The 26825-nt window shown below is 37.1% G+C and overlaps 1 protein-coding gene across 1 annotated transcript in view; it reads right to left on the minus strand.

The window, feature by feature from the left end:
- The window catches only part of ADAMTS6 (ADAM metallopeptidase with thrombospondin type 1 motif 6), a 255927-nt gene that overhangs the window by 220827 nt on the left and 8275 nt on the right, over positions 1 to 26825 (minus strand). The window contains exons 3-6 of the mRNA XM_066375930.1: positions 21466 to 21634; positions 12474 to 12685; positions 11883 to 11966; positions 11231 to 11376 (exon numbers count right to left, since the gene is read on the minus strand). Coding sequence (XP_066232027.1) covers positions 11231 to 11376; positions 11883 to 11966; positions 12474 to 12685; positions 21466 to 21634 — 611 coding nt within the window. The remainder of the gene's footprint in view (positions 1 to 11230; positions 11377 to 11882; positions 11967 to 12473; positions 12686 to 21465; positions 21635 to 26825) is intronic.

Raw genomic sequence — 26825 nt, forward strand, 5'->3', positions numbered from 1 at the left:
TCCCACTATACCTTGTCTTCTCAAAATTTGATTTGTTTCTAATGTGTAATTATTAATACCTCCAAATTATTACTATGACTCTCTATCAGATGCCTAGCACTCTACCAGGAGTACCAAATACTCACACATATCATAACACCATCCCATCCTACAAACTCAAAGAGCTTTGATATTCAGCCCCAGGTCACCAAATAACAGATGTTAGCAATAGAAAAAGGTTTAGATGACTCCAAAGTCCATTTTCCACTATGCAACAATATCTATTGAATAAATACTATAATTACTATACTTCTCAGAATGACTATTTGATTTATATAAAGTTAAAAGTTAATCTTAAACTTCTTATACAGATGCTATAAACAATTTGAATTGGTAGTTCAAAATCATCCCACAGAGAAAATCCCAGGTCCAGATGTCTTCACTTGTGAATTCTATAAAACATTTGTGGAAGGAATGATACCAATTCTACACGAACCTCTGCAGAAAATTGGAAAGGAGGAAATATTTTCTAATTCATTCTGTGAGGTCAACATTATTCTAATGCCAAAACCAGACAAATACATTATTAGAAAACTACAGAACAATATCCCTCATAATTACAGATGCAAAAAGATATAAATAAAATTTTGGCAAATTATATCTAACAATATATTAAAAAGATAATACATCACGACCAAACTGGGTTTAACCCAAGAATACAAGGTTGGTATAACATTTTAAATCAATCAGTGCAATTCACTGTATTAATAAACTAACAAAAGAAAAAGCATATGATCATCTCAATAAATGCAAAATAACCACCTGACAAAATTGCAAAGCCATTCCTCATAAAAAACTTAGCAAACTACAAATAGCAGAGAATTTTATCAGCCTGATAAAGAGCCTCTACAAAAACCTTACAGGAAATATCACACTTAATGTTGAAAGATGAAATGCTTTCCCACAAAGATAAAGAACAAGACAAGGATGTCTGCTATCACCATCTTTATTTCACATTGTATTAGACATTCTAGCTAGTAAAATAAAGGAATAAAAATAAGTAAAAGTTATTTATAATGAAAAAAGTAAAACTATCTTTAATATTAAAAAATATGGTCATGTTTGTAGAAAATCCATTGAAATCTTTTAAAAGCTACTAAAATTAAATAAGATTAGCAAGGTTGCAGGATATAAAATCAATTGTATTTTAACTACCATGATAAACAATTAGAAAATGAAAATTTAAAAACAAAATTATTTATAACATCAAAAAAATAACTAAAGGTCTGAAAACCACAAAATATTTCTGAGAAAATTTAAAGAAGACCTAAATAGAGAGATATAGTTTGTCTGCAGGTGGGAATAATCTGCATTGTTAAGAGGTCAATACACTAGGTCCAGCCCAAATTCAACAGAAGGGGATTACACAAAGTAACAAACACCAGGGAGCAGAGAACATTGCCTTGACCAGGCAAGCCCAGGCCTTCTTAGAAGTCTGCCTACCAAGGTCACCAACATTATGAATGTATCTACACATTATTTTTGTTGAACAACCTTATAATTCTTCTAGAGCGACTCTGGAGACAGATAGCATAGTTTAAATCCTATATCTCCTAATTAATGTGTGATTTTGCCAATCATTTAACTTCCCCATACCTCAGTTTCCTCATCTATTAAACGGAGATAGTAACAGAACCTATCTCATAAAATTATTGTGAATAATGATTAAATATCTGTACAGCACTTATGTACTTGACACATAATAAGCAACTGCATAAATACATCCATAAAACATTATAAATAATAAACTTATTATTCCTCAAAGTGTTTATTACAACACATCCTTCTTCGTTTGAACTATGTAATGATGTCTATTACAAACAATGCATAATTTTAATCAAGGTATACACAAAGATATTTACTATGTTGCATGTATTTAGTTAACCTTAGGCACTGAGAGAAAAGCATCTTCTTATCCCCGTTTGTAATTAAAGTTTAACAAGCAAATACTGGTAATGCCTGGGATGATCAGATCCTGTTTTACCTGGTTATTTTCCGATGGCTTTAGGCGACCCCTGTTTTAGTCGTTCGACCCCCGCTGGGGTCGCGACCCACAGGTTGAGAACCGCTGGTCTAGATGCAACCGTCAATGGTACTCACTGTCACTCTTAAAAGTATCCTAGGCCCTGGCCGGTTTGCTCAATGGTAGAGCGTTGGCCTGGCGTGCGGAAGTCCTGGGTTCGATTCCCAGCCAGGGCACACAGGAGAAGCGCCCATCTGCTTCTCCACCCCTCCTCCTCTCCTTCCTCTCTGTCTCTCTCTCCCCCCCTCCTGCAGCCGAGGCTCCATTGGAGCAAAGATGGCCCGGGCGCTGAGGATGGCTCTGTGGCCTCTGCCTCGGGCGCTAGAGTGGCTCTGGTCGCGACAGAGCGACGCCCTGGAGGGGCAGAACATCGCCCCCTGGTGGGCAGAGTTTCGCCCCTGGTGGGCGTGCCGGGTGGATCCCAGTCGGGCGCATGCGGGCGTATCCTAGATTACACAAGAAATTAAGACTGCCCAAATTTGTCATACTTATGGATTGAGATAGAAACATCTATCAGGCGTCCCCGAACTATGGCCCGCGGGCCGCATGCGGCCCCCTGAGGCCGTTTATCCTGCCCCTGTGGCACTTCCAGAAGGAGCACCTCTTTCATTGGTGGTCAGTGAGAGAAGCACTGTATGTGGCGGCCCTCCAACGGTCTGAGGGACAGTGAACTGGCCCCTGTGTAAAAAGTTTCGGAACTCCTGAAACACATCTAAGGAAGAAATCAATGGGCTAGTGACCAAGCAAAAAGAAACTTAAAAAAGGAAGAAAAAGTGGTGATGGGAATGGGTAAGAAAGACAGAGCCAGGGTGGTAAAAGAGTAATAAATGCTTCAAAATGTCCAAATACGAAAATCAATTCATCCACACCCTGAATTCAAGATTCCTCTGTGGCCTGTAAATCTAGCATATTCTTAAAAGCTTAGTAATAGTTCATAAAAAATTTAACTGGCATTTCCTTAAGGATTAAAAAACCCATAAATGAATACCAAATAAATGTTAATGTACCACATTTAATTTCCCTTTCCTCTGCTTTAATATATAATCATGAAGCCAATATGTAATTCTGATAGATACATTCTTTTAAAAATAGGAAAACTTGTTCAAATCTACACATTACAGGCCAAGTTTTAGCAAGAAACCATTTTTATAGCTATTTTTAATCTCCCACCTGAAAATATTAGTTGACTTTGGAAATTCTAATCCCTTTAAAATCCAGCAGCATCAAAGCAAATAGTCATGATCTCTTAAGAGGATAAATATGCTCATTTTAATTAAATTACTAAATTATGTGACTTGCTGTGCAATTTTTGCTTCTGTATATTTTGAGATGGAGTTATAGATCCTATATATTTCATTAATGAAAAAAGGGAAATATAATTATAGCAGAGTGTCCTATTAACAGAGGAATTCTTAAAGATCATAATCTTCAATTTTCAAGAATTTAGGTTAATGAAGTTCTGGTACATGCCACAACCTGGATGCACCTTGAAAATACTATGCAAAGTAAAAGGAGCCAGTCACAAAAACCTGCATATTGTATAATTCCATTCATACAAAAAGTCGAGATTAGGCAAAGCTGTAGAAACAAAAAGCAGATTAGTGATTGCCTAACACTGGAGCAGGGGTGGGGAAGACAAAGGGAATGGGGATGACTTCCTTTAGGAATGATGAAATGGTTCTAAAATTAATTATTGTGATGGCTACACAACTTTATGAATACACTAAACACCACTGAATTGTACACTTTGATGAATTATATCTCAATAAAGATACTAAAAAGAACTTAGGTTATAATTCTTGTCTGAAATAGATATTGTTATATGTTGATATAGTAAAGATAGAAAATATGATTCCAATGCTGGATAGTAGACAACACCTGGAAATGTATGCATTCGTGTGTCCATGGTAAGTGCTCAAAATTCATACAAGCACACTTTATATCACTAAATTCCTACTGATTTTCACACTATACATAGATTTCTATTTTTTTTGCACAGAATAAATTTAGAATTTGGCTTGACTTTAAATTTGTGGTGTATGCTTCCTGAATTCATGTGAAAATATATATAATTTTAAAATAATCTGTCAAATTGTAAATTATTATTCCCAAATAGCTATTAATTTAGTTTCTCAATACAAAAGAAAATCTGAGGGTTTTTTTTGTTTTGTTTTGTTTTTAATTTTTTAAAATTCATTTTAGAGAAGAGAGAGAGAGAGAGAGAGAGAGAATGAATGAGGGAAAGAAGGGGGGAGGAGCAGGCAGGATCAACTCCCACATGTGCCTTGACCAGGCAAGCCCAGGGCTTCGAAACAGTGACCTCAGCATTCCAGGTTGACACTTTATCCACTGCACTACCACAGGTTAGGCTAGAATCTGAAAGTTGTGTAGCAAGTGTAACTCTTTAAATGTGCACATACAGCCCTGTTCTTTCTTCTTAAATTCTGTATCCAGAGTTTCAAATACAAAAATATTAACCATTTCTTGACCTAGTTATCTAGTGTCACATTCCATTATTTTTTTTTTAAATGTTATCAAGCTAATTTAAGTAAACACTAACAACCAGCAAATAATTCTAAAAAATCTAATCTATATGAACAATCAGTATGTAACTACTACTGATATTTTCACTAAAAGCAGATCACAAAAATGAAAGATCAGTTTTATTATTCCACCACTAATCTTTATTTCATATGGCCTTATTTCCACAAATTTATATATTATAGAACTAACTCTGGTATTCAGAGCTGTCAGTTAGTTGACGCACCATAGAAAAGATGATCCAGACATCACTTTAGAATGTGATAGGAAACTGCTCTTTGATATGGCAAAATGTTTAGATCCAATTAAGCTAGGAAAGTGACATCTGCAAGATGATAAGTAGAAGATACCATTCTTCATTCCCTGACCCCCCCCCCAAAAAAAAAAAAAAAAAACAGACTGCTATCCACAAATAAAGAGTCCTAGGAGGGCTAAAGAGAGCAATTAAGCACTTACAGCAACATAATGGAGCAAAAGTGGAGAACTACACAGAAAGGATCACTGGGGAGATTGGCTTAATGGAGATGTGGAGACAACAAGGAACAAAGAAAAAGGGTGGGAACCAGAAGAAGGTACCACAATGGTCCTCAGGGCCTGCTCTGCAGAGATCCCCAGCATCCTCTCCAGGTGCAGCCCTCAAGGGGGACTCGATGGGGTTGGCAGGCATGGGCCCCAGCAGCCTGCTCCACAGCGGACACTGGCTGCTTTCACACCCAGATAACTATAGCCATCACTGCCGCACCCCTGGAAAGGCAATACTGTTGTGTTTCCCTGTGACTAGGGCCGCCAGCACCTTCCAACCCTGAGTGCACCTGACTGCAGAGCCACAGTAGCTCCGCCAGTCCCAGCACTCCAAATCCCAGTTCCAGGGCCGCTCTGCATTCAGCCGTGCTCCAGACTCCAGCCCTGTGGCTACTCCACACAGGCCCACATCTCACAAACCAGGGCCAACACCATTGCAGAATAGCCAGCACCCTGTACCCAAGGGCCACTGTTGCTCTGTGCATGCCCATACTTCAGACGCTGTCTTCAAGGCCACTTTGCACATACCTGCCTTTCATACATCATCACTGCAGGGTGACCAGCGCACCAGACCCTAGATCTGCTGTCACACTGTGAGCACTGGCACTCCAGTCCCTGGTTCCATCACTGCTCCACAGATGCCTGCAAGCTGGACCTGGCCCCAGGATGAATCTCTTCCACCACCACCACATCCCCGATGAGAGAAAAAGAGATCAGGTGGTCCCTGGCAGCCTTTGCTGTGCTGCAGACAACTGCAGCTGGGCCACTGAGAATCCCTGCGATTTTCCAACACTAATCTCAGCTGATGAAGCTGCATGGAGTCTCCATTGCTGATAGTTCTGAGTTTCCTCAAAAATTTTGAAATATAGAACTACCATATGATTTAGCAATCCCACTTATGGGTAATATGTATATCCGAGGGAGTAAAATGAATAAATAAGTACCGCGAAGAGATGTCTGCACTTCCAAGTTCATTGCAACATTATTCACTATAGCCAAGATATGAAAACAACCTAAGTGTCTATCAACAAATGAGTGCATCAAGAAAATGTGGTCTACTTCTAACCCAGTGATTTTACTTCTGCATATATATACAAAAAAAACGAAACCACTATTTTGAAAGAATATATGTACCCTTATGTTCATTGCAGCATAATTTACAATAGCCAAGCTATGAAAGAAACCCAAGTGCTCATCAATAGACAAGTGGATAAAAATGTTGTGGTTCATATATACAATGGAATATTACTCAGCCATAAAAAAAGAATGAAATCCTACCATTTGCTATTGTATGGACGAACCTAGAGGGTATTATGCTAAGTGAAATAAGTCAGTCAGAAAAAAACAAATACCATATGATTTCATTTGTATGTGGAATCTAAAAAACAAAACAAACAAACAAAATAGAAACAGACTCATAGACACAAAGAACAGACTGATGATTGCCTGAGTCAAAGGGGTTTAGGGGCCAGTGGATTAAGAATTCCAAATTAGTAGTCACAAAATAGGCCTAGGGATGTAAAGTACAGCACAGGGAATATAGTCAATAATATTGTAATAACTATGTATGGTGCCAGGTGGGTACATAAAATATCAGGGGACCACTTTGTAAAGTATATGATTGTAACCACTATGCTGTACACCTGAAACTAATATAAAATAATATTGAATGTAAACTGTAATTGAATAATAAAATTCAAATAAAACTACATTTGTGGTAGGCTACCTCTAAAGAAAAGAAAAAAATATGAAATATGTGTGTGTGTATTACAATAACTATATATACACAATAAAATATTCAGTCACAATAAGGAGAAAGTCTTGTCATTTGTAACACCATGGATGAACTAAGTGGCCATTATGCTAAGTGAAATATGCCAGAAAGTCAAATACTATATACTCTCACTTGTATGTGGAATCTCTAAAAAAAAAATTTTTTTAAATGTTGAACTCAGAAACCAAGAATAGAATGGGAGTTGCCCAGGGTTGGGAGTCGGGGAAATGGGAAAATGATAGTCAAAGGGTATGAACTTTTAGTTATAGGATAAATAAATTCTGAGGCTCTAATGTGCAGTATCACTATATAGTGACTATAGTTAATCATTTTGTATGTATACTTGAACATTGCTAGAATAGATGTTAAGTGTTCTTACCCCCACAAAAATTTAAGAAACAAGGTAACTATGAGGTGAGGGATGTGTTAATTAACTTAATTATGGTATTCAGCTCAGAATGTACATCACGGGTAGTCAACCTTTTTATACCTACCACCCACTTTTGTATCTCTGTTAGTAGTAAAATTTTCTAACCGCCCACCGGTTCCACAGTAATGGTGATTTATAAAGTAGGGAAGTAACTTTACTTTATAAAATTTGTAAAGCAGAGTTACAGCAAGTTAAAGCATATAATAATAATTACTTACCAAGTACTTTATGTCGAATTTTCACTAGGTTTGGCAGAATAAATCTTTATAAAACAACTTACTATAGTTAAATCTATCTTTTTATTTATACTTTGGTTGCTCCACTACCACCTACAATGAAAGCTGGAATGTCCACTAGTGGGCGGTAGGGACCAGGTTGACTACCACTGATGTAGATGAATATCAAATCATCATGTTAAATACTTTAAATATAGCCTGACCAGGCTGTGGCGCAGTGGATAGAGCGTCAAACTGGGACGCTGAGGGCCCAGGTTCAAAACCTTGAGGTCGCTAGCTTGAGCATGGCTCACCAGTTTGAGCCCAAGTTTGCTGGCTTGAGCAAGGGGACACTCACTCTGCTGTAGCCCCCCAGTCAAGGCACATATGAGAAAGTAATCAATGAACAACTAAGGTGCCATAACAAAGAATTGATGCTTCTCATCTCTCTCCTTTCCTGTGTGTCTGTCCTTATCTGTCCCTCTCTCTGTCACAAAAAAACTTTAAATATATAGTTTTATATGTCAATTATACCTCAATTACTTTAAAAAATTAAAATTAGCTGATATATAACACTATATTTTATATATATTCTTAATGTATAAAAATAAACATAAACATATATAAAAATTAAAATATATCCATATACAAATTTTAATATGCTCTTTGGTGTTAATTCAATATTTTTGGTACCATGTATAACAAGAAAATTTATTTTACTCTATTTTTTTCCGTCTAGTCACAGTGATCTGATAGCGTTAGAGCACAGTTGGTTTTACATTTATATCAGTAAAATAAAACAATGATATGTCCTTTGCTAAGAGGAAATAACATTTTGAATTTTTATGCTTTTTTCCAAAAGTAACTATCAGTACCTAAGTAACTACAGTTCCAAATGGTTTTCTGCTTAGCATTTAAACCCCTTAGACAAAATTAGTGGAAATAAATATATCAATCAATTTTTCTCTGAATTTCTCAATAAACACATTATACATTCTCCCTAGTGAGCTGACATTTTAAGCAAACATAAATCATGATCTTATCTATAAATCAGAGTCATACCTGTGAGTGAACATGTTAATAAGTGAGTTACATGAAACAATTTCAACATTAATACAAAATCATCTGTGGAATTCTCATAATTATTCTTACTAAAAGTAGCTCTATGATTTAAACATATATTCAATTTCACAAAACAAAAATTTACAAGGGAGAGTCAAACAATGGACTGATAAACCTGCTTACAATAATAAAAAAAAAACACCTAAATATTAGAGATGATTGTTATCTCCTTTGGGTAAGTCATTCTGTGGCCCTAATAATTCAAAATTATTTGTAGACTTTTAAATAAGTTAAAAGTTCTGAGACTACAATAGCAATTCAAAAAGGCATTTTATGCTGCCCTAAAGAGGAATTTTTCAAATCTCATTACATAACTAAAATAAAATGATTCGAGCTATGAACTCTTTAAAGCATTGTCGTATTAAATCCTGAGAACCTTTCTACTGCTAGTTTGACCGTTAAGAGACAAGTTCACAAAGAAAATTTTATGTTCAAACCTCAGACATCAAAAAAGCACTGAAAGCTCTTACTGAAGCAAAGAGCTCTGCAGAAGATCAAAAAATATCTGGGCCAATTCGGAGTAACAAGTCAGACAGCCAAATGTTGTAGCCAATGCAAAGAAAGAATGGCTAACTGCCCAGATGGACTTCGTGACTTGAATACTTATAAGGGTGCACTCTTGACATAACTTCTGTCACTTGATGCAGAAGTTAAAAATCCAATGCAGATACAAAATAAAAATGTGAAGCATCGAGAGCCCACAGCGTATTGCTTTTCTAGGGAGATATGGATTTATAAATATAAATACAGAAGCCAATGTAAATATCTGCGATCATTTTGTTAACCATATATATATATATATATATATATATGACACTTTCCTTTAGTAATTTCATTGACGTTAATGATATCCATATATATTTTTACACAAAGTTTTCTATAGTTGCATAATTTCTAGTATATTTTTATTTTTTTTATTTTTCTGAAGCTGGAAACGGGGAGAGACAGTCAGACAAACCCCCGCACGCGCCCCACCGGGATCCACCCGGCACGCCCACCAGGGGGCGACGATCTGCCCACCAGGGGCCGATGCTCCGCCCCTCCAGGGCGTCGCTCTGTTGCAACCAGAGCCACTCTAGCGCCTGGGGCAGAGGCCAAGGAGCCATCCCCAGCTTGGCTGTGGGAGGGGAAGAGAGAGACAGAGAGGAAGGAGAGGGGGAGGGGTGGAGAAGCAGATGGGCGCTTCTCCTGTGTGCCCTGGCCGGGAATCGATCCTGGGACTTCTGCACGCCAGGCCGACGCTCTACCACTGAACCAACCGGCCAGGGCCTCTAGTATATTTTTAGCTCCTCAAATACATTTGGAAATCATTCCAGACCACAGGACTCTAAGGAATTCCAGAATTTATCAGATTGACGTGTCAACAGTTAAGAATATAAAACTATACAATTTTGTTTTTATTCTGCAAGCATGTCATAAACAAAATTTTCCGGTTCATGATGTCAGGTAAATGAAGGCAATGAAAGTAAGTCTAACTGTAATAAAAATAATAATAAACTCAGAAACTTTAACTCTACAACTCTGTTAAGAGAAAATATTTTTTTAAGGTAAATTTACTCAAGATTCTGGGTCAAAGATTCTAATTGAACATAAGTCATGAACACAGCACAGATGAAACATATTATATACGGCCTTGCAAATTAGAAGTAATCTAGATAACAAAGGCTATTCCATTTAGTCAAAATAGAACAATGTTTCTATTTTGTTTATTGCTGTTTGTTATTAGTTACTGTTTTCTTAAAATGCTGATAAGAGGTCAAAAGACAAACTTATCTTAAAATGATTTAAGCACACTTCTAGCCACTTATAACTAGAGTATAATAAAGACAGTATAATACAATCAAAAAAGACAGAAACACCAAGGTTTGAGTCCTGTTTGTTCACTTATTAGCTGAGTGAACTTGAGCAACTTCAGTATTTTGAACCAGTTTCCTCATTTCCTACACATGAAAAATAATCGTATTCCACAGAGTTGTTGGAGAGTAAGAAATAAAATGGATGTGAATAGTTTTGTAAAAGTGGAAAGAAATACATGCATTCATGGGTTATCATCAAATAATGTTTGCCTGAGACTAGCAGTTCAACATACAGTAAAATAAAGCTACTTTTTCTTAATTAAAATATTTTAAAATAAAAAAAACATTCATCCAAGTAAACAGTGTAAATACTGATATCCTCCCTTTTAGCATTTGAAGGTAAGAATATAACTATGAGTGGTGACATTTTTATTTTTAAAATATATTTTTCTCATACTTTTTAAAATCTTGTGTTAGTGTTTCTTTTGTTCAATTAACAAAACATGCATGTGCTTCCAATTAAACCTTATGAACAGACTTTAGTAAAAGGTAAAATATTTATTAAATTTCTATTTCAATTAAATCTTTCTTTTTTCTTATTTGGTTCATTTGATAAAAAAACACATATATTCTTTCTCAGTGGTGAACAATAAATTACCATTTTGCTTACTCTATACTCATTACCTAAATGAGGCCTTAGCTAGAACCAAATATAGTCACAATATCAAACACAACAATCAAAGGTAAAATACTTGCAACAAACCATACCTAGTAATAAGAACCGCATTATCGTGGTGGGCAATCCCATTTTCTGGAATGATGTTTCCATCACTTTGGTGGGAGAGAATGGATTTCTGCCATTTACAGAAGCTATCGAGGGACTTGTCTGCATGGTGGTTTATCTCCAAGTTTGGCTGCAATACAACATGCATACCAGAAATGTTCCAAACAAATTACTAAGGTCAGTTGTTAAAACTTTTGAAGACTAAAGTGGGACTATAATTAGAAGCAGTGGTTTCTAGGAATAATCTCTTGCCAATTTTTATCTCTGTAATATCTGACCTAGAGCTAATTTAGCATATTATTGAACAAATAGACTTTCCAGTTCCAGCTTTAATCATAATGTGAATATATGTGATTATCAGCATACAAAATCAACCAAAACCACTATTAAAAGGTCTGTCATGCAAATGCTCACTTTTATACTGAAACATACAGCTAATACATATAAATAGCCTTAACATGACATAAGAGGTCTATTCTTAGAAACTACTTAAAATTTGCTTAAAATATTAAATGTTCAGTGCTGAAAATCATATTCAACTAGAACTTCCTAAGAGGAACAGTAATAAAAATATTTTATAATATATAATTCTATAACCTGTCAAGATTTTAGATTTATAAACTAAGTCTTTCTTACCTGATCCTCTGTGAGAACAATTAACCGGGCCACTATAATATTCACAACGTTTCCTAGGCTGGAATCACGGTAAAGTTTGGCAACCTGACCTCCAGAAAATAAGAAAAGACACAAAGTCAGACAAAAATCATAGGGTGATTGATATTTCTTTATAGAGTAGTAAAATAATTTTTCATGAATTTAACTACTGTGTATACAAAAATATTTTCCTTCATCCCACATCACTTAGAACAATACCCTGAAGATGTCTCAGTAAAAGGACTGTTGTACAAGTCTACCTCAAGAAATATTTTCTCCTAAAGATGAACTACAACATAGTAATTGAGAGGATGAGCTGATGTTTCAAGTGAAAGAAAACCTCTTAAACAAGATTTGTTGTGACCTAATCAAAAAGTCCTATTACCTAAATTAAATAATAAGACCACCTTTAAATTTATTTTCTATGGAACTGAAATATTAGTAGACCAAGTCTTTCTCATCTTAGACAAATAAATTCTTAATCATTATTTCACAATACAAAAAGCCATGACCTTAGTCAAAAACTACAACAAACTTTTAAGTCAAAATATTATATAGAGGGATCAAACTTACAATATTCATCACACTCAAAATGTAATGTTCAATGTCTTTGCGGCCATGATAGCCCACCATCATTTTGTCTGCCACTACTAATGTCTCCACGAAGCGCTCAGTGCTTACTGATCTTTTCTGTCGGTGGTGACTAGGGGTGCCATTAATTGGTAGTGCAGAAGGAAAAGCAGATGTGTCATTCAGCCACCAAGGTTTGCCACTTATTATGAGGTCTACAACAAAAACAATTAATTAGTTCAGATAGATTCATTAATTATATGTATTTATTCACAGGCTTTTCACTTAGACATGCTTCTCAATTCTCTAACGTATTAAGATTTTTCAAAGTGAAGGGAGGGTGTGAGGAAATGCAATAGTGAGAAAACTCTTTAAAATTTTCAAAATAATTACATTATCTGAAAAATTTAAACATTCAACTGCTCATGAAAAAATAAAACTAATGAATTAATTAATAAGAACAATATCAGATGATGTATTATAGAATGGTACACCTGAAAACTACATAATTTTATTAACCAATGTCACCTCAATAAATTCAATGAAAAACATCATTTATTATTAATATTCAATGACTCATGAAAACAAAAACAATAAATCAAATGAATTAATAAAATTATTCAAATAATGATTTCATATTATCCCAGTAAATGATTACCTCATAATACTTTTAAATTTAGAATAGGTACTTAAAAAAATCATTTAAAGTTCTTTAAAAAGCAACTAAAGCATTAACTTTCTAAATAGCCTAAGACATTTCTGATGAAGAACATTAGTGTTGCAAAAATTTACTCCAAAAGTGAACATTTATTTTTTAAAGAAAGATGCTTTATTTAATTATCTTAATTAAGAGAAATTTTATTGCTCTGGAAATCTCAATTCTAAACTTTATTTTTATTTTTTATTTTTATTTTTTTACAGAGACAGAGTCAGAGTGAGGGACAGACAGACAGGAACGGAGAGATGAGAAGCATCAATCATTAGTTTTTCGTTGCGCATTGCGACACCTTAGTTGTTCATTGATTGCTTTCTCATGTGTGCCTTGACCGTGGGCCTTCAGCAGACTGAATAACCCCTCGCTCAAGCCAGCGACCTTGCGTTCAAGCTGGTGAGCTTTTTGCTGAAGCCAGATGAGCCCGCGCTCAAACTGGCAACCTCGGGGTCTCGAACCTGGGTCTTCCGCATCCCAGTCCGACGCTCTATCCACTGCGCCATCACCTGGTCAGGCTGGAAATCTCAATTCTAAAAAGCTATACTTTTTTTTTTCTTTCTTTTCTGAAGCTGGAAACGGGGATAGACAGTCAGACAGACTCCCGCATGCGCCCGACCGGGATCCACCCAGCACGCCCACCAGGGGCGACGCTCTGCCCCTCCGGGGCGTCGCTCTGCCGCAACCAGAGCCACTCTAGCGCCTGGGGCAGAGGCCAAGGAGCCATCCCCAGCGCCCGGGCCATCTTTGCTCCAATGGAGCCTTGGCTGCGGAAGGGGAAGAGAGAGACAGAGGAAGGAGGGGGGGTGGGGGGTGGAGAAGCAAATGGGCGCTTCTCCCATGTGCCCTGGCCAGGAATCGAACCCGGGTCCCCCGCACGCCAGGCCGACGCTCTACCGCTGAGCCAATCGGCCAGGGCTATAAATTATTTTATTCACTTAATTTTGTAGTCTATAACTATACTGACAGATTAGCCAAAGCATTCCTTCCCCAAAACCTGGAGGAAAAGGACATTGGAATGATTTCAGCATGCCTCACTTTAAACCACATTTCTGTGTGGATTGTAGTTTATCTTTGATTTTCTAGACATTTGGTTCTTCAGTCCACAGGAAACTGTTAGAGGTATAGCATTTATAAATACTTGCCTCATTTATATTCACCTTCACTTACTAAACTTGAGTAGGTTCAGGTCTTCTGCATACCTCACTTACATTTCCTTACATTGAACAGAAAATCTCTCAAACTTCCACTTACTGAAAAATTTAGTGAGTAAAAATTGGATTAATCTATATACTTGACAGAAAAGTGGCACTTCCTCTATTTTTCTAACTTCTTTAGCCTTTCCTTTTACAAATTACTTCATGAAAAGTTATACATTTTAATAAAGAAGAGAAATATGACCATGAGAAGTACCAAATACTTTTGAAACTTATATAAGTTAGTGTCTTTATTGCTGAATGTCCAGAGAGGGAGAGGCATACAGCTTCTTATTTCAATAGTATATCCCAAAGACAGTCAGAGAGTATTCCCCTATGTCCAGTTGTAGCAGACAAACTCTTAAGGTGGCCCCCAGGACCTCTGGTTCCTAATGTTCATACTTTAGTGTTATCTCCTTTCCCCCCTTTAGTATGAGTGAGACCTGTGACTTTCTTCTAACCAGTAGAATACAGCAAAGATGATCAGATGTGCATGATTACATGTCTATAAGTACTGTACATAAATATGTTGTAGAATATTTTAACATCTCCCTTTCTAGGGTCTTTCCATTTCTGGTTTAGAGGATGCAAGCAATGAAGTTGGTGAACCATATACACATGGTAAGAAACTGCCAGTCACCTCTCACAGACAATCAGTTAAAAAGTTAAAGCTTTCAGTCCTACACCAGCAAGGAACTGAATCCTACCAAGAACCACGGAAGTTGAGAAGTAGATGAATTCTTCTCCAGTCAAGATTCCAGATGAGAACCCAGCCCAGATGGAGGCTAAGTAGATAACCAATCCATGCACAGACTCCAGGTCCACAAAAATGATGATGCAGTAAAAGTTATTGCTTAAGCTTTTGGGTTTGTGGTAATATTGTTTTGAAATAGCCAAAATCTTTTCTACATTATATAACTCCAATTTCTCCTGTGATCATAAAACCACTCATATATTCAAATTATGTTTAGTCTTCCTTTGATTGGACAGCTTAAATGTCTAAATATAAGATTTAATTTCCTTTACTTTCATCATTGACACTTTTCTGATTGATTCAATTTCTCTTCATTTTTATTAAGAGTATAGTGAAAAGAATACACACCACTGGGCAAAAGAAACACTTGGTAATGGTGTTTTTCATATGATAGTATTCATTATAAAGTAGCTGCTGTTATTATCAATATTTTCATAATTTTAAAACTTTTAGCTTTTTAATTGTTGGTTTGCTTGGCTATCACTCCATCAGACATTATGTATGCTATATGTTTAACAGACATTCATACATGAAAATACCGTATTTTTCACTCCATAAGATGCACAGGCATTTTCCCCTCCACTTTAGGGGGGAAAAAGTGAGTCTTATGGAGCGAATGTTCATTTCTTTTTTTTTTTAGCTGCTGCGGGTTCCCAGACAACTAGAACAGAATTTGAACATTAAAGTCGTCTCTTCTTTCTCTCTCTCTCTCTCTCTCTTTTTTTTTTTTTTTTTTTTTTTGTATTTTTCCAAAGTAAGAAGCGGGGTGGGGAGGAGGCAGCAGACAGACAGACTCCCACATGCCACATGCGCCCTACCAGGATCCACCTGGCATGCCCACCAGGGAGCAATGCTCTGCCCATCTGGGGCGTTGCTGCGCTGCAACCAGAGCCATTCTAGCGCCTGAGGAGGTGGCCATGGAGCCATCCTCAGTGTCCGGGCCAATTTTGCTCCCATGGAGCTTTGGCTGCGGGAGGGAAAGAGAGATAGAAAGGAAGGAGAAGGGGAAGAGTGGAGAAGCAGATGGGCACTTCTCCTGTGTGCCCTGGGTGGGAATCAAACATGTGACTTCCACATGCCAGGCCAATGCTCTACCACTGAGCGAACCGGTGAGGGCCTCTCTTCTCATTTTTTAATAACAGTGCTAATGGTTGTTAATACTGCTGTTGTGTTTACATTGTTGAAATATTATTGTGGTATATTTTATTAAATATTTTAACACACCATTTGGTTCAGAATATGTTTTTTCTTATTTTCCTCCTTAAAACCCTAGGTGCATCTTATGGAGCGAAAAATACAGTACTCCTTAATACTCAGAGAATTTGTAGTCTATATATATAATATAAATCCACAAACACAGTATATGCATAAAATCAAAACAGATGACATCTTCAGTTTTAGTTTAAAAATTACTAAACTAAATTATGTTTACATGATTAGATCATTGCAAATAATATCTACATTCTATAATTGTCAATTGACTGCTTAATGTTAAGCTTAATATCTGTAGCTAATATATTTTTAGTCTAAAAATACAATTAACTTGTTTTGTTTTAAAATAAAGATTAGTAGTTCTTCAATTGATAATAATTACATATGCTTTGTTCAGTTTGATTTCTGATATAGATCAGAATGCTTTTTTGAAAGATTTTATTTAGATTTTTAGAGATAGGAGGGAGAGAGAAAGGGGGCTATGGCAGAGCAGATAGCATCAACTTATAGTTGTTGCTTCCCACATGTGCCTTGACTAGGCAAGCCCAGGGTTTCGAACCTGCAACCTCAGCATTCCAGGTTGAATCTTTACACACTGTATTATTACAGGTCAGGTTGTGTGTAGAATATTAAAGAAAACATTGCTCCATTAACATATACAACAAAGGACTTGTCCTGAAAACCAAGTACAAGGATCTTTGTGCCATCTCAAACAATATTAAAAGTGTGTGATCAATTTCAAAACATTTTTTTAAATATAAACAACCATATAAGATGATTTCATTAACCTTCTTTATTTTCCATATCTAGCACATATTACTTCTTGACAGTTGGTCATGTATTTATTCATTTGTTTATTTGATTGCTTATTTAGTTAACTGTCTCTCCTCATTAGAATATAAGCTTCATGGGCGCAAGGACTTTTCCTGCTTTGTTGATTGCTGCATCCCAATCATCCAGAATAGCCTAGCACGTACATGGTAAGTTCATATTTACTTAATAAATACATAAGTAGATAATGCAGATATATAAATATAATATCTATACCAATGGACTATAAGAACATTGTTATCTCTGGTTAGTAGCATAAGAGCAATGTAATTTTTCTTTTTATCCTATATATCTTAAATTTTCTACATGGAACAGATTATTACTTTCATAAAATTTTTTAAATTGATAGCTTAAATCTAATTAGAATTAAAAACTTCATATCTGAATGACAGATGTATACCCACTGCCAAAATTGTTTTTTATATCTTATATTGTGACATAAACTTGAATTCTTGCTAACAGGTTAACTGGCAATGTATGCCTATAAATTTATACCTCACTTGAACTAAGCTGTTAAAATTCGCATCACAATTAAGATCAATAGTTACTAACCAGATATTTCCCAAACTTACTGAACACAAACTGCTTTTTTTTCTAATAAAAGCTAGTGACATTCCCATTCTTAGGAAGCCAGTGAAGTGTTTGAAGGTGTGTAATACAGCCAGATCTAGGAGACTTGACTAAAGACAAAAGGACAAAGTTGGAAACAGGAAGACCAGTTAGAAAGTCATTACAGCCCTGGCCGTACAGCTTGGTTGGTTAAGGGTGTCGTCCCAAAGCAAAGAGTTTGCCAGTTTGATCCCCGATTGGGCATATACAGAAATAGATTGATGTTCCTCTCTCTCTCTCTCTCTCTCTCTCTCTCTTTCTCTCTCTGTTTCTCTTTCTAAAATCAATAAATTAAAAACACTTCTTTAGAAAAAAGAAAGTCATTACAGTCAGGCAAGAAATAATGAGGATCTGAACTAAATCAACTGGTGTTATGGATAGTAGAAATGCCTAGTGAATGGAATAGATTAAAAGCAAGGACCATTTAGGAAATAGTCTCAGTAATCCAAGGGTAGAGATTGTAGAAGAAAACCTTCTCCGAAAAGGGCAGAATATTATGATGGCAATAAGAGTGGAGTTGGCAAGATTTGACTCATGCCTAGACCATTAAAAAAAAAGGACCTGCCTAAGTAAGACCAGTTAATGAGAAAGGCCCTTCAAAAGAGGATAATTTGAATGTAAAAAAAATTATATCACAATAAACAACTAAATATTTAAATCTTCATTTTTAAAGAATTTATATATAGTTGTACTTACAGCCTAACTTTGGTTCAATATAAGATAAACTAATTCCATATTTAGATCCATTATTCAATACAAAGAGCAATCAAACCTTTTATTATTATTATTATTACTATTTACTATGAAATTTTATTTTATGTCCTAAGTGGAGTCACTTTAAGCAGCCTTTTTCTAGTACCAATTATTCTTGACCAACAAGGCCCTCCCATAATTAAAACCTCAAAGATTACTCATGAAGAGAGAATGCAGAATAAGAACAGACTGTTGAGGAAAGAACTTTAAAGAACACATATTTGAAGCAGAAGATAAGGAGCCCATGAAGGATACTGAGAAGAAACAAAAAGGTGATACACTCACTAACCACAAGGCAATCCACTCCATTTTTTACAACTCTACCCGTTAAACCCATCCCATTTTTTACTAAATTTAAATTTACTTGTTGGTGAACTCTTTGTATAAAGCTGAAATCTGCCTCTGAAATATTCTGTCCCTAGTTTGAGCTACTATAACTACACAGAACAAAATATAACTACATAGAACAAATTTAATCTTTAAAATATATGTATATATATGGCCTGACCAGGCGGTGGTGCAGTGGATAGAGCATCAGACTGAGATGCGGAGGACCCAGGTTCGAGACACCGAGGTCACCAGCTTGAGCATGGGCTCATCTGGTTTGAGCAAGGCTCACCAGCTTGAGCCCAAGGTCGCTGGCTCGAGCAAGGGGTCACTCAGTCTGCTGTAGCCCCACGGTCAAGGCACATATGAGAAATCAATCAATTAACAACTAAGGAGCAGCAACAAAGAACTGATGTTTCTCATCTCTCTCCCTTCCTGTCTGTCTGTCCCTCTCGGTCCCTCTCTCTGACTCTCTCTGTCTCTGCCACAAAAAAAAAGAAAAAAAAAGTCTTAAAATATGTATATGTATATGTATATGTATATGTATATGTATATGTATATGTATATGTATATGTATATGTATATGTATATGTGAGAGATGCCTAACCTGTGGTGGTGCAGTGGATAAAGCGTCAACCTGGAATGCTGAGTTTGCTGTTTTGAAACCCAGGGCTTGCCTGGTCAAGGCACATACAGCAAGCAACTACAAGTTGATGCTTCCTGCTCTTTTCCCCCACCTCCGGCTTTCTCTCTCTTTCCTTTATATAAAATAAATAAAATCTTAAATATATCTATATATATCTATATCTATTTCTAAAGATAGATATAGATATAGATGCTGTTTAAATGCTAGAAACAGTCATCCCAATAATGAGCACTACGATTTTTTGTTTTTTTTACAGAGAGAGAGAGAGTTAGAGAGAGGGACAGACAGGGACAGACAGGAACAGAGAGATGAGAAGCATTAATCATTAGTTTTTCGTTGCGCGTTGCAACATCTTAGTTGTTCATTGATTGCTTTCTCATATGTGCCTTGACCGAGGGCCCTAAGCAGACTGAGTAACCCCTTGCTTGAGCCAGTGACCTTGGGTCCAAGCTGGTGAGCTTTTGCTCAAGCCAGATGAACCTGTGCTCAAGCTGGCAACCGTGGGGTCTCGAACCTGGGTCTTCCGCATCCCAGTCCAACGCTCTATCCACTGCGCCACCGCCTGATCAGGCATGAGTGCTACAATTTAACTGAGTAACTAATGTGTGCTGAGAGGAGTACTCAGAGAATTTGGGTAATTTGTCCAAAGCTACACCAAAGCCCATGTTCTTTCTACGATGCTGTTCTATGCCCTCTACTTCTTGAAATTTTCTAATCTATAAACTGAACAGCCTCCTAATTCCCTACCTCTAGTCTTGCTCTTCTTTAATTCAGTCTCCAGATGGCTGCCAGAGTAAACTTTCTTTTTTTTTTCTTTTCTTTCTTTATTTTTAGTGAGAGGAAGGGAGGCAGTCCTGTATGCGTCCTGACCAGGATCCACCCTGAAAGCCAGCTAGGGGGTGATGCTCTGCCCATCTGGGGCCCTTGCTCTGTTACAACTAGAGTCCTTTTTTATAGCACCTGAGGCAGGGGCCATGGAGCCATCCTCAGCGCCAGGGGGCCAACTCACTCTAATTAAGCCTTGGCTGCAGGAGAGGAAGTGAGAGAGAGAGGGAGAGAGAAGCGAGAGGGGGAGGAATGGAGAAGCAGATGGTGGCTTCTCCTGGGTGCCCTGACCAGGAATGGAACATCTACACGTGGGCCAACGCTCTACCACTGAGCCAACTGGCCAGGGCCCAGACTAAACTTTCTAAAACCCAAATCTGATCGTGTAATTCCTACTGCATAGAACATTTTAATGAGAATCCAGCACATTTAGGATAAACAAACTCCTTAACGTGGTTTATAAACCCTTTGTGATTTGGCTCCTTCATATATCTCTAGTTTCAGCTCTCACAGCTACTCCCCCAACACTATGAATGTCACTCTTATCTCTCCAACCCACATTCTACTATCCAGTTATACAAATTGTCACTTTCTGGAATGTAACATTCTGTCTTTAGGTTCAGAACCCTTGTTATTGCTGTTTCCCCTCTATGGAACACTACCCACTGCTCCCTCTACCTTTGCTCAGCTACTCTGTCTTATCCCTTCAACCGGCTTAGTCGTCACTTCCTTCATGAAGCCTTTCATTGACCACGGAAGTTTAGGTTTGTTGCTCCTTCTGTGTGTTTTCTATAGTACCCTGACTATTACTATCTTTGAATACTACCTTAAAATTCCTCAAGTCTTATGCAAGGGTCTAGACTCCTCTCACTAGCATGAAAACGTCAGACTAAGTAAACAGCACCCTTCAAAGAAAAAGAAATCTAATTTATTAAACTTACATTTCAGAGCTTCCAAAATTGACTTAAACCCATTGATAGGTGACATTTTTAAAGAAGATTCTGGACAGTATCACTCTAATTACTCAAATTCTTACTTACTTTTATTGTTAACCTTCCCACACATGCCAGAAGAAAGAGAGAAGCAATACAGTATAATATAATATGCTTTCTAAAAACGGCATGCTCACTCACCCGAAACCCCACAGTGAGAGTGATCATACAGGTGCCGTTGCTGAAGGGTTGACTTTTTGTAAATAACATGGGGGTGGCCATTTTCATAACTAAAATGTTTGGAGTCCTCTGTGGTATTCTTTAATGGTTCAATAAAATATTCTTCATCTTCTGTAGCAATAACACCATGCTAAAAGAAAAAGAAACAAGGAATTGGTCAAGAAGAATCATTTGACAATTATCATCACCAAAAGTCAAAAAGAAATTGATGCCTCTCCAAAAAGATTAAAACACATGTTAATAACAATTTAATAAATTGTCTGTATTCAGCAACACATTATATAAATTTTCCTTTTCTTTAAAAAGGATGTTTAAATATCTCTACATACTATGCCCTGTACTAATCATGACACATATATTATTTCCTCAAATCTTCCTAACTTCTCTGTGAGGTAGCAGAAACCTCTATATATTCGCTAAGATGTGTTTTCATTCCTAATTCTGCACACCTAACTACTTCCTCAGTGTTTAGGTTTAGCTTTATAATTGAGATTGGCCAGTAGAAAATGGGCAAAGCGCTATCACCCTTAGGCCCAATCCCTGGAAACCTTCCCAGTGGAATTCTCCACTCTCTCTGAAAAAAAGACTTAAGGAAGATGAAAAACCAAAAGACGAAGGACCCTGGGTCCCTGAATAACCTCAGGAAAGCTGTTCAACATAGATGCTGATATAAGGGAGAAATAAACGTTTATTGTGATAACTGACATTTTGAAGTTTATGTTATACCAATTAATATGTCCTTAATTAATATACCAGCCATATATCCCTATTTTACCAATGAAGTAACAGGCTCAGAGGGAGGAACTTGCCCAATATCACAGAGAGGTAAATGAAGGCGCTGGAATTCACACAAAACTCTTCTTTTACTCACACTATTAAATTCCTTACACCTATTTATTTAGTCAAGTCCTACTCAGCCCAGTCATAGTTCCTCTTTAAAACTTTCTCTAGCCCAAGAGGAATAGCTTCACCCGTCCCTGAGCTCCAACAGAGCTTATTATTTATTTTTAATAAATTCTACACTGCTTTGCTACATCTCAACTCGAAGTTTTATTTAAATTTGGTGTAACTTTTCAACTGCGTGTTTTATCTTCCCAAGTATACTGGTTACTTTCTTAAGGCAAAGGGTTATGTTTTATATTTCTTTATATCACTTACAGCCACAGAAAGGGTCCCATAAGTACTCTGTACCCCAAATAAAAATTTGCTGATTAAAAGAAATGAGATAGCAAAAGTTATATGTATCAGAAATAAGAGCTTCCATCCTGGTCTAACAGTATTTTCCTAAGTGTGGCACATGCGAGGACTGCTCTTAATCTGACTAATTTACCCTGTAACACTGGATAAAACGCAAACTCTCTGGGTGTATTTCCTCAGCTGGAAAAATGAAAGGGTTGGTGTAAATTAGTGGTTTTAAACAGCACTCCAGGGAGCCCTCGGGGTTCCATGGAAGTGCCCTCAGGGAATTGCCCCAGACAACAAAGACAGACCTACGAGGTTTGGTTGGATTTCTGGGTTTAGGCATCAGTTGTGCTTTTATTAATCTATATATTAAGTTTCCACATAACATGTCATTTGAAAAAAGGGTTTTGCTGCTTTAAAAAGAAAAAAATATATCCTGAAAGCCTGTGGTCCAGATAATCTCTAAAGTTCCTTTGAATCTAAGCCTCCCTAATTCTGTTTAGGGAAATTCATGTTGTGTATCATATGCTTGGAAAGAAAGATAAGACATAACCAGAACTGCTCTGGCTTACAGATGAAGTTGGCAGCCACCTATATGAAATGAGCTAAGGAATGCAAACAACAAACACACAAAAAGCCTTCCTTAGTGACTTCATATTATTTTCACCCATTGTTTGCTTTACTTTAAAGTAATTAGTCTCTGCCTGACCTGTGGTGGTGCTGTGGATAAAGTGTCAACCTGGAAACACTGAGGTGAAACACTGAGGTGGCCGGTTCAAAACCCTGGCTTGCCTGGTTAAGGCACATATGGGAGTTGATGCTTCCTGCTCCTCCCCCTTCTCTCTCTCTCTCTCTCTCTCTCTCTATCTCCCCTCTCCTCTCTAAAATAAATAAATAAAAATTTAAAAAAAAAGTAATTAGTCTCTAAATTAAATGCAAATGCTGACAGGAATAGCATACTCTGTCATTAACAAACTGTAATACCTGAACATAATTTACTTTACCAGGAAGGTAAACACATGATAGTAAACTGAACACGGTTCCTGCAGGAAAGAGGGTATGCATAAATTCCAGTAAGAGGGAAGAGTAGGAAGTGAGGTCTAGAGTACTGCTCCGAAAGGTAAGTAAGGGCACTATTATGTCATGTCATGCTGGGCTGAGGGCAAGTCACTAGAAACAAAAAACCTCAGGTTGCTGGGGAAAATAGAGTCACAAACCTTGTAAGTAAACACAATCCTTAATTTCAATAGAAAGATTCTAGAATAAAATTTTGAGATTTTATGTTAGGTACTTTGTAAGATGTTCACACATATTATCTCATTTAATCTTAATAGCTCTTTGAATTAAGTACTACTATCAGCTCCTCTGTGCAGATGAGACAGCGAGACTTAGCAAAGTTAAGTAACAAACTCATTTGACTGACTTTGGAGCCTGGATTCTTAGCCACTGCCCTATAATCCCCTTATCCTCTGAGGGTTGTTTCTGACTTTATTTATTCATCCACCAACTATGTTTTGAATGCTTATCACATGGCAGGTACTGTTCTAGATGGCAGGGCTACAATAATGAGCAAAACAAAGTTCTGGCTCTGTCATGGAGCATACATTATGGTGGGAGGAGTTAGAAAAAAAAGTAATTCATTCATTAGATAAATAAATGATCAGTCAGGCAGTGATAAATGTTAAGATAAAAAATAAATCAGCATGGCCCTGGCTGGTTGGTTCAATGGTAGAGCCTCAGCCTGGCATGTGGATGTCTTGAGTTTGATTCCTGTTCAGGGCGAATAGAAGCAATCATCTGCTTCTCCACCCCTCCCTTCCCCATTCTTTCTTTCTATTTCTCTCTCTCTCTTCTCCTTCTCTTCCTCCTCCTCCTCCTGCAGCCATGGTTCAATTGATTCGAGCACATTGGCCCCAGGTGCTGAGGATGGCTCTATGGAGGCTCCTCCTCAGTCACTAAAATAGTTTGGTTGTGAGCATGGCCCAGATGGGCAGAGCATCAGCCCCAGACAGGGTTGATGGGTGGATCCAGGCCAGGGCACATGCGGAATCTGTCTCTCTATCTCCCCTCCTCTCACTTGGATAAAGAAGGGAAAAAATTTTTGAAGCAGTGTAAGAGAATGGAGAGAAATTAGAAGTGAGGGAATCATACAAATTATTTAGGATGGTCAGGGATACTATCTGACCAAGACTCATCCCCTGGATTCTAGGCCCCATATGGTTATACATATCATGTTTTCTGATCTCATCTGCTATTGCCCCTCTTCACCATGATAAGGTGACATTTGAATAGAAATGTAAGAAAAAAGTGATTGAGGTTATAACTTAACCAAATAAATTCCATGAAGAGAGAAAAGAGCAAGAGAATTCATGATGGAATTGAACCTGTTAGGAGGGAAATGAGGACATGAATTGGGTGGACAGTAAAAAGAATCAGTGAGTCCTGTTGGCACAAAAGAACTGTCTTTTAGAGTTGAGATACTACAGAGACAGTACTGGAAAGATAGAAGAATGGAATATTTGAAATGGAAACTATAGAAAGGAGCAAGTCAAACAGGCATCTTGGGAAAATGCAGACAGTGTGAATGGCATTGCCTTTGCATGGCAGTAGGGTAGGAGTATGCATGCAGTATTTGAGAAACAACAAGAAACTACTATGCCTAAAGAGAGGAAAGGGGGAAATGACTATGAGATTAGAAATGTGCTGGAGGCCAGCAATGGAGGAGCTGAGCTAAGTGGGACCCCCAGAAATCTGTGCCTGCCTAGCAAGAGCCCTGCTCTCACTTCCCTCAGCATCCCCATCTTTACATTGTCTGCATCAAGACCATCGGGATTAATCCTACCATGCCCTCTTTCCCTGCCATACCAGTCCTTACAAGAAAACCAAGACTCATCCCCTGGATTCTAGCCCCCATATGGTTATACATATCGTTTCCTGATCTCATCTGCTATTGCCCCTCTTCACCATTTATAACACTTCCACCACGCCCTCTTAAACTCAAGGGCAGTTACTGACAAAATTTCCTATACCCTCAGCCTCATCTGTAAATGTTCACTTCATCTGGCTCAAACAAAAACCTGAATCTCCCTAAATGACACTTCCCTGTAATTCTCTAGAACCTGCTTTCTCTCCTACATGCCTCCTAATGAACTTGCAAGTAGGGTATATGTCCTTGTGACTCATTGCCATTTCCAACCAGTTCTCCCTCCCTCCCTCCCTCCTCCAAAAAAACCCCAAACAAACAAACAAAACCCACCAGCTTTGGACTTCAAGCCATGACCTTCTCCCTCTGCTTGTTGCATTATCTACTGATCCAGAGTCGCTTTCATCATTCCTTAAACACTAGCTTCTGGATCACTGCCACTCTCTGCAATTATATCCCTGAAATAATAGTTGATTCCAATATCTTCTTGTGTCACTAGTTTTTAAAATTCTTTTTTTAACTTTCTTTTTTTTAATTTATTCATTTTAGAGAGGAGAGTAAGAGTGAGAGAGAGAGAGAAAGAGAGAGAAGAAGGGGGGAGGACTAGGAAGCATCAACTCCCATATGTGCCTTGACCAGACAAGTACAGGGATTTGAACTGGCGACCTCAGCATTCCAGGTCAACGCTTTATCCATTGTACCACCACAGGTCAGGCCTCAGAATATTTTAATTGCAGGAAAAATATATAGAATTATAAATAAGCCAGTTGTAGTGAAATACAGGTATCAAAATATTTTTTAATGTAACAGTAATACATACAACTTATTTTATAACTCTTCAATGAGAAAATTTTTAGTGGATATAATAATTAACATAATTTCACAATAGTGATTAACATAAATAATATTTTGAAGAACACAAAACTTAAATGGTATGAAAATATTTATCATTTCTACTGGGGACAAAGTCACAATAATGACTTATTTTATTGGTTTGTTAGCTATATACATAATAAAAAGAAATGTTAGATTCAGTTAAGAATTAATAAAAATAAAGATGTAATTTTTCCCCATTTCAGTTCACAAACCCCTTAAATTCTATCCAGGGACCCCAGGAAAAGTACTCATATAGGTTGTCTCTTCAATACCTTTTCTCCTCAATTCCTTGACCTCTTCTTTTTCAAAGATCTTGTCCTTCACTTTACCTTAGATACTC

This window comes from Saccopteryx leptura, chromosome 1, assembly GCF_036850995.1.
Source record: "Saccopteryx leptura isolate mSacLep1 chromosome 1, mSacLep1_pri_phased_curated, whole genome shotgun sequence".
Taxonomy (NCBI): Eukaryota; Metazoa; Chordata; class Mammalia; order Chiroptera; family Emballonuridae; genus Saccopteryx; species Saccopteryx leptura.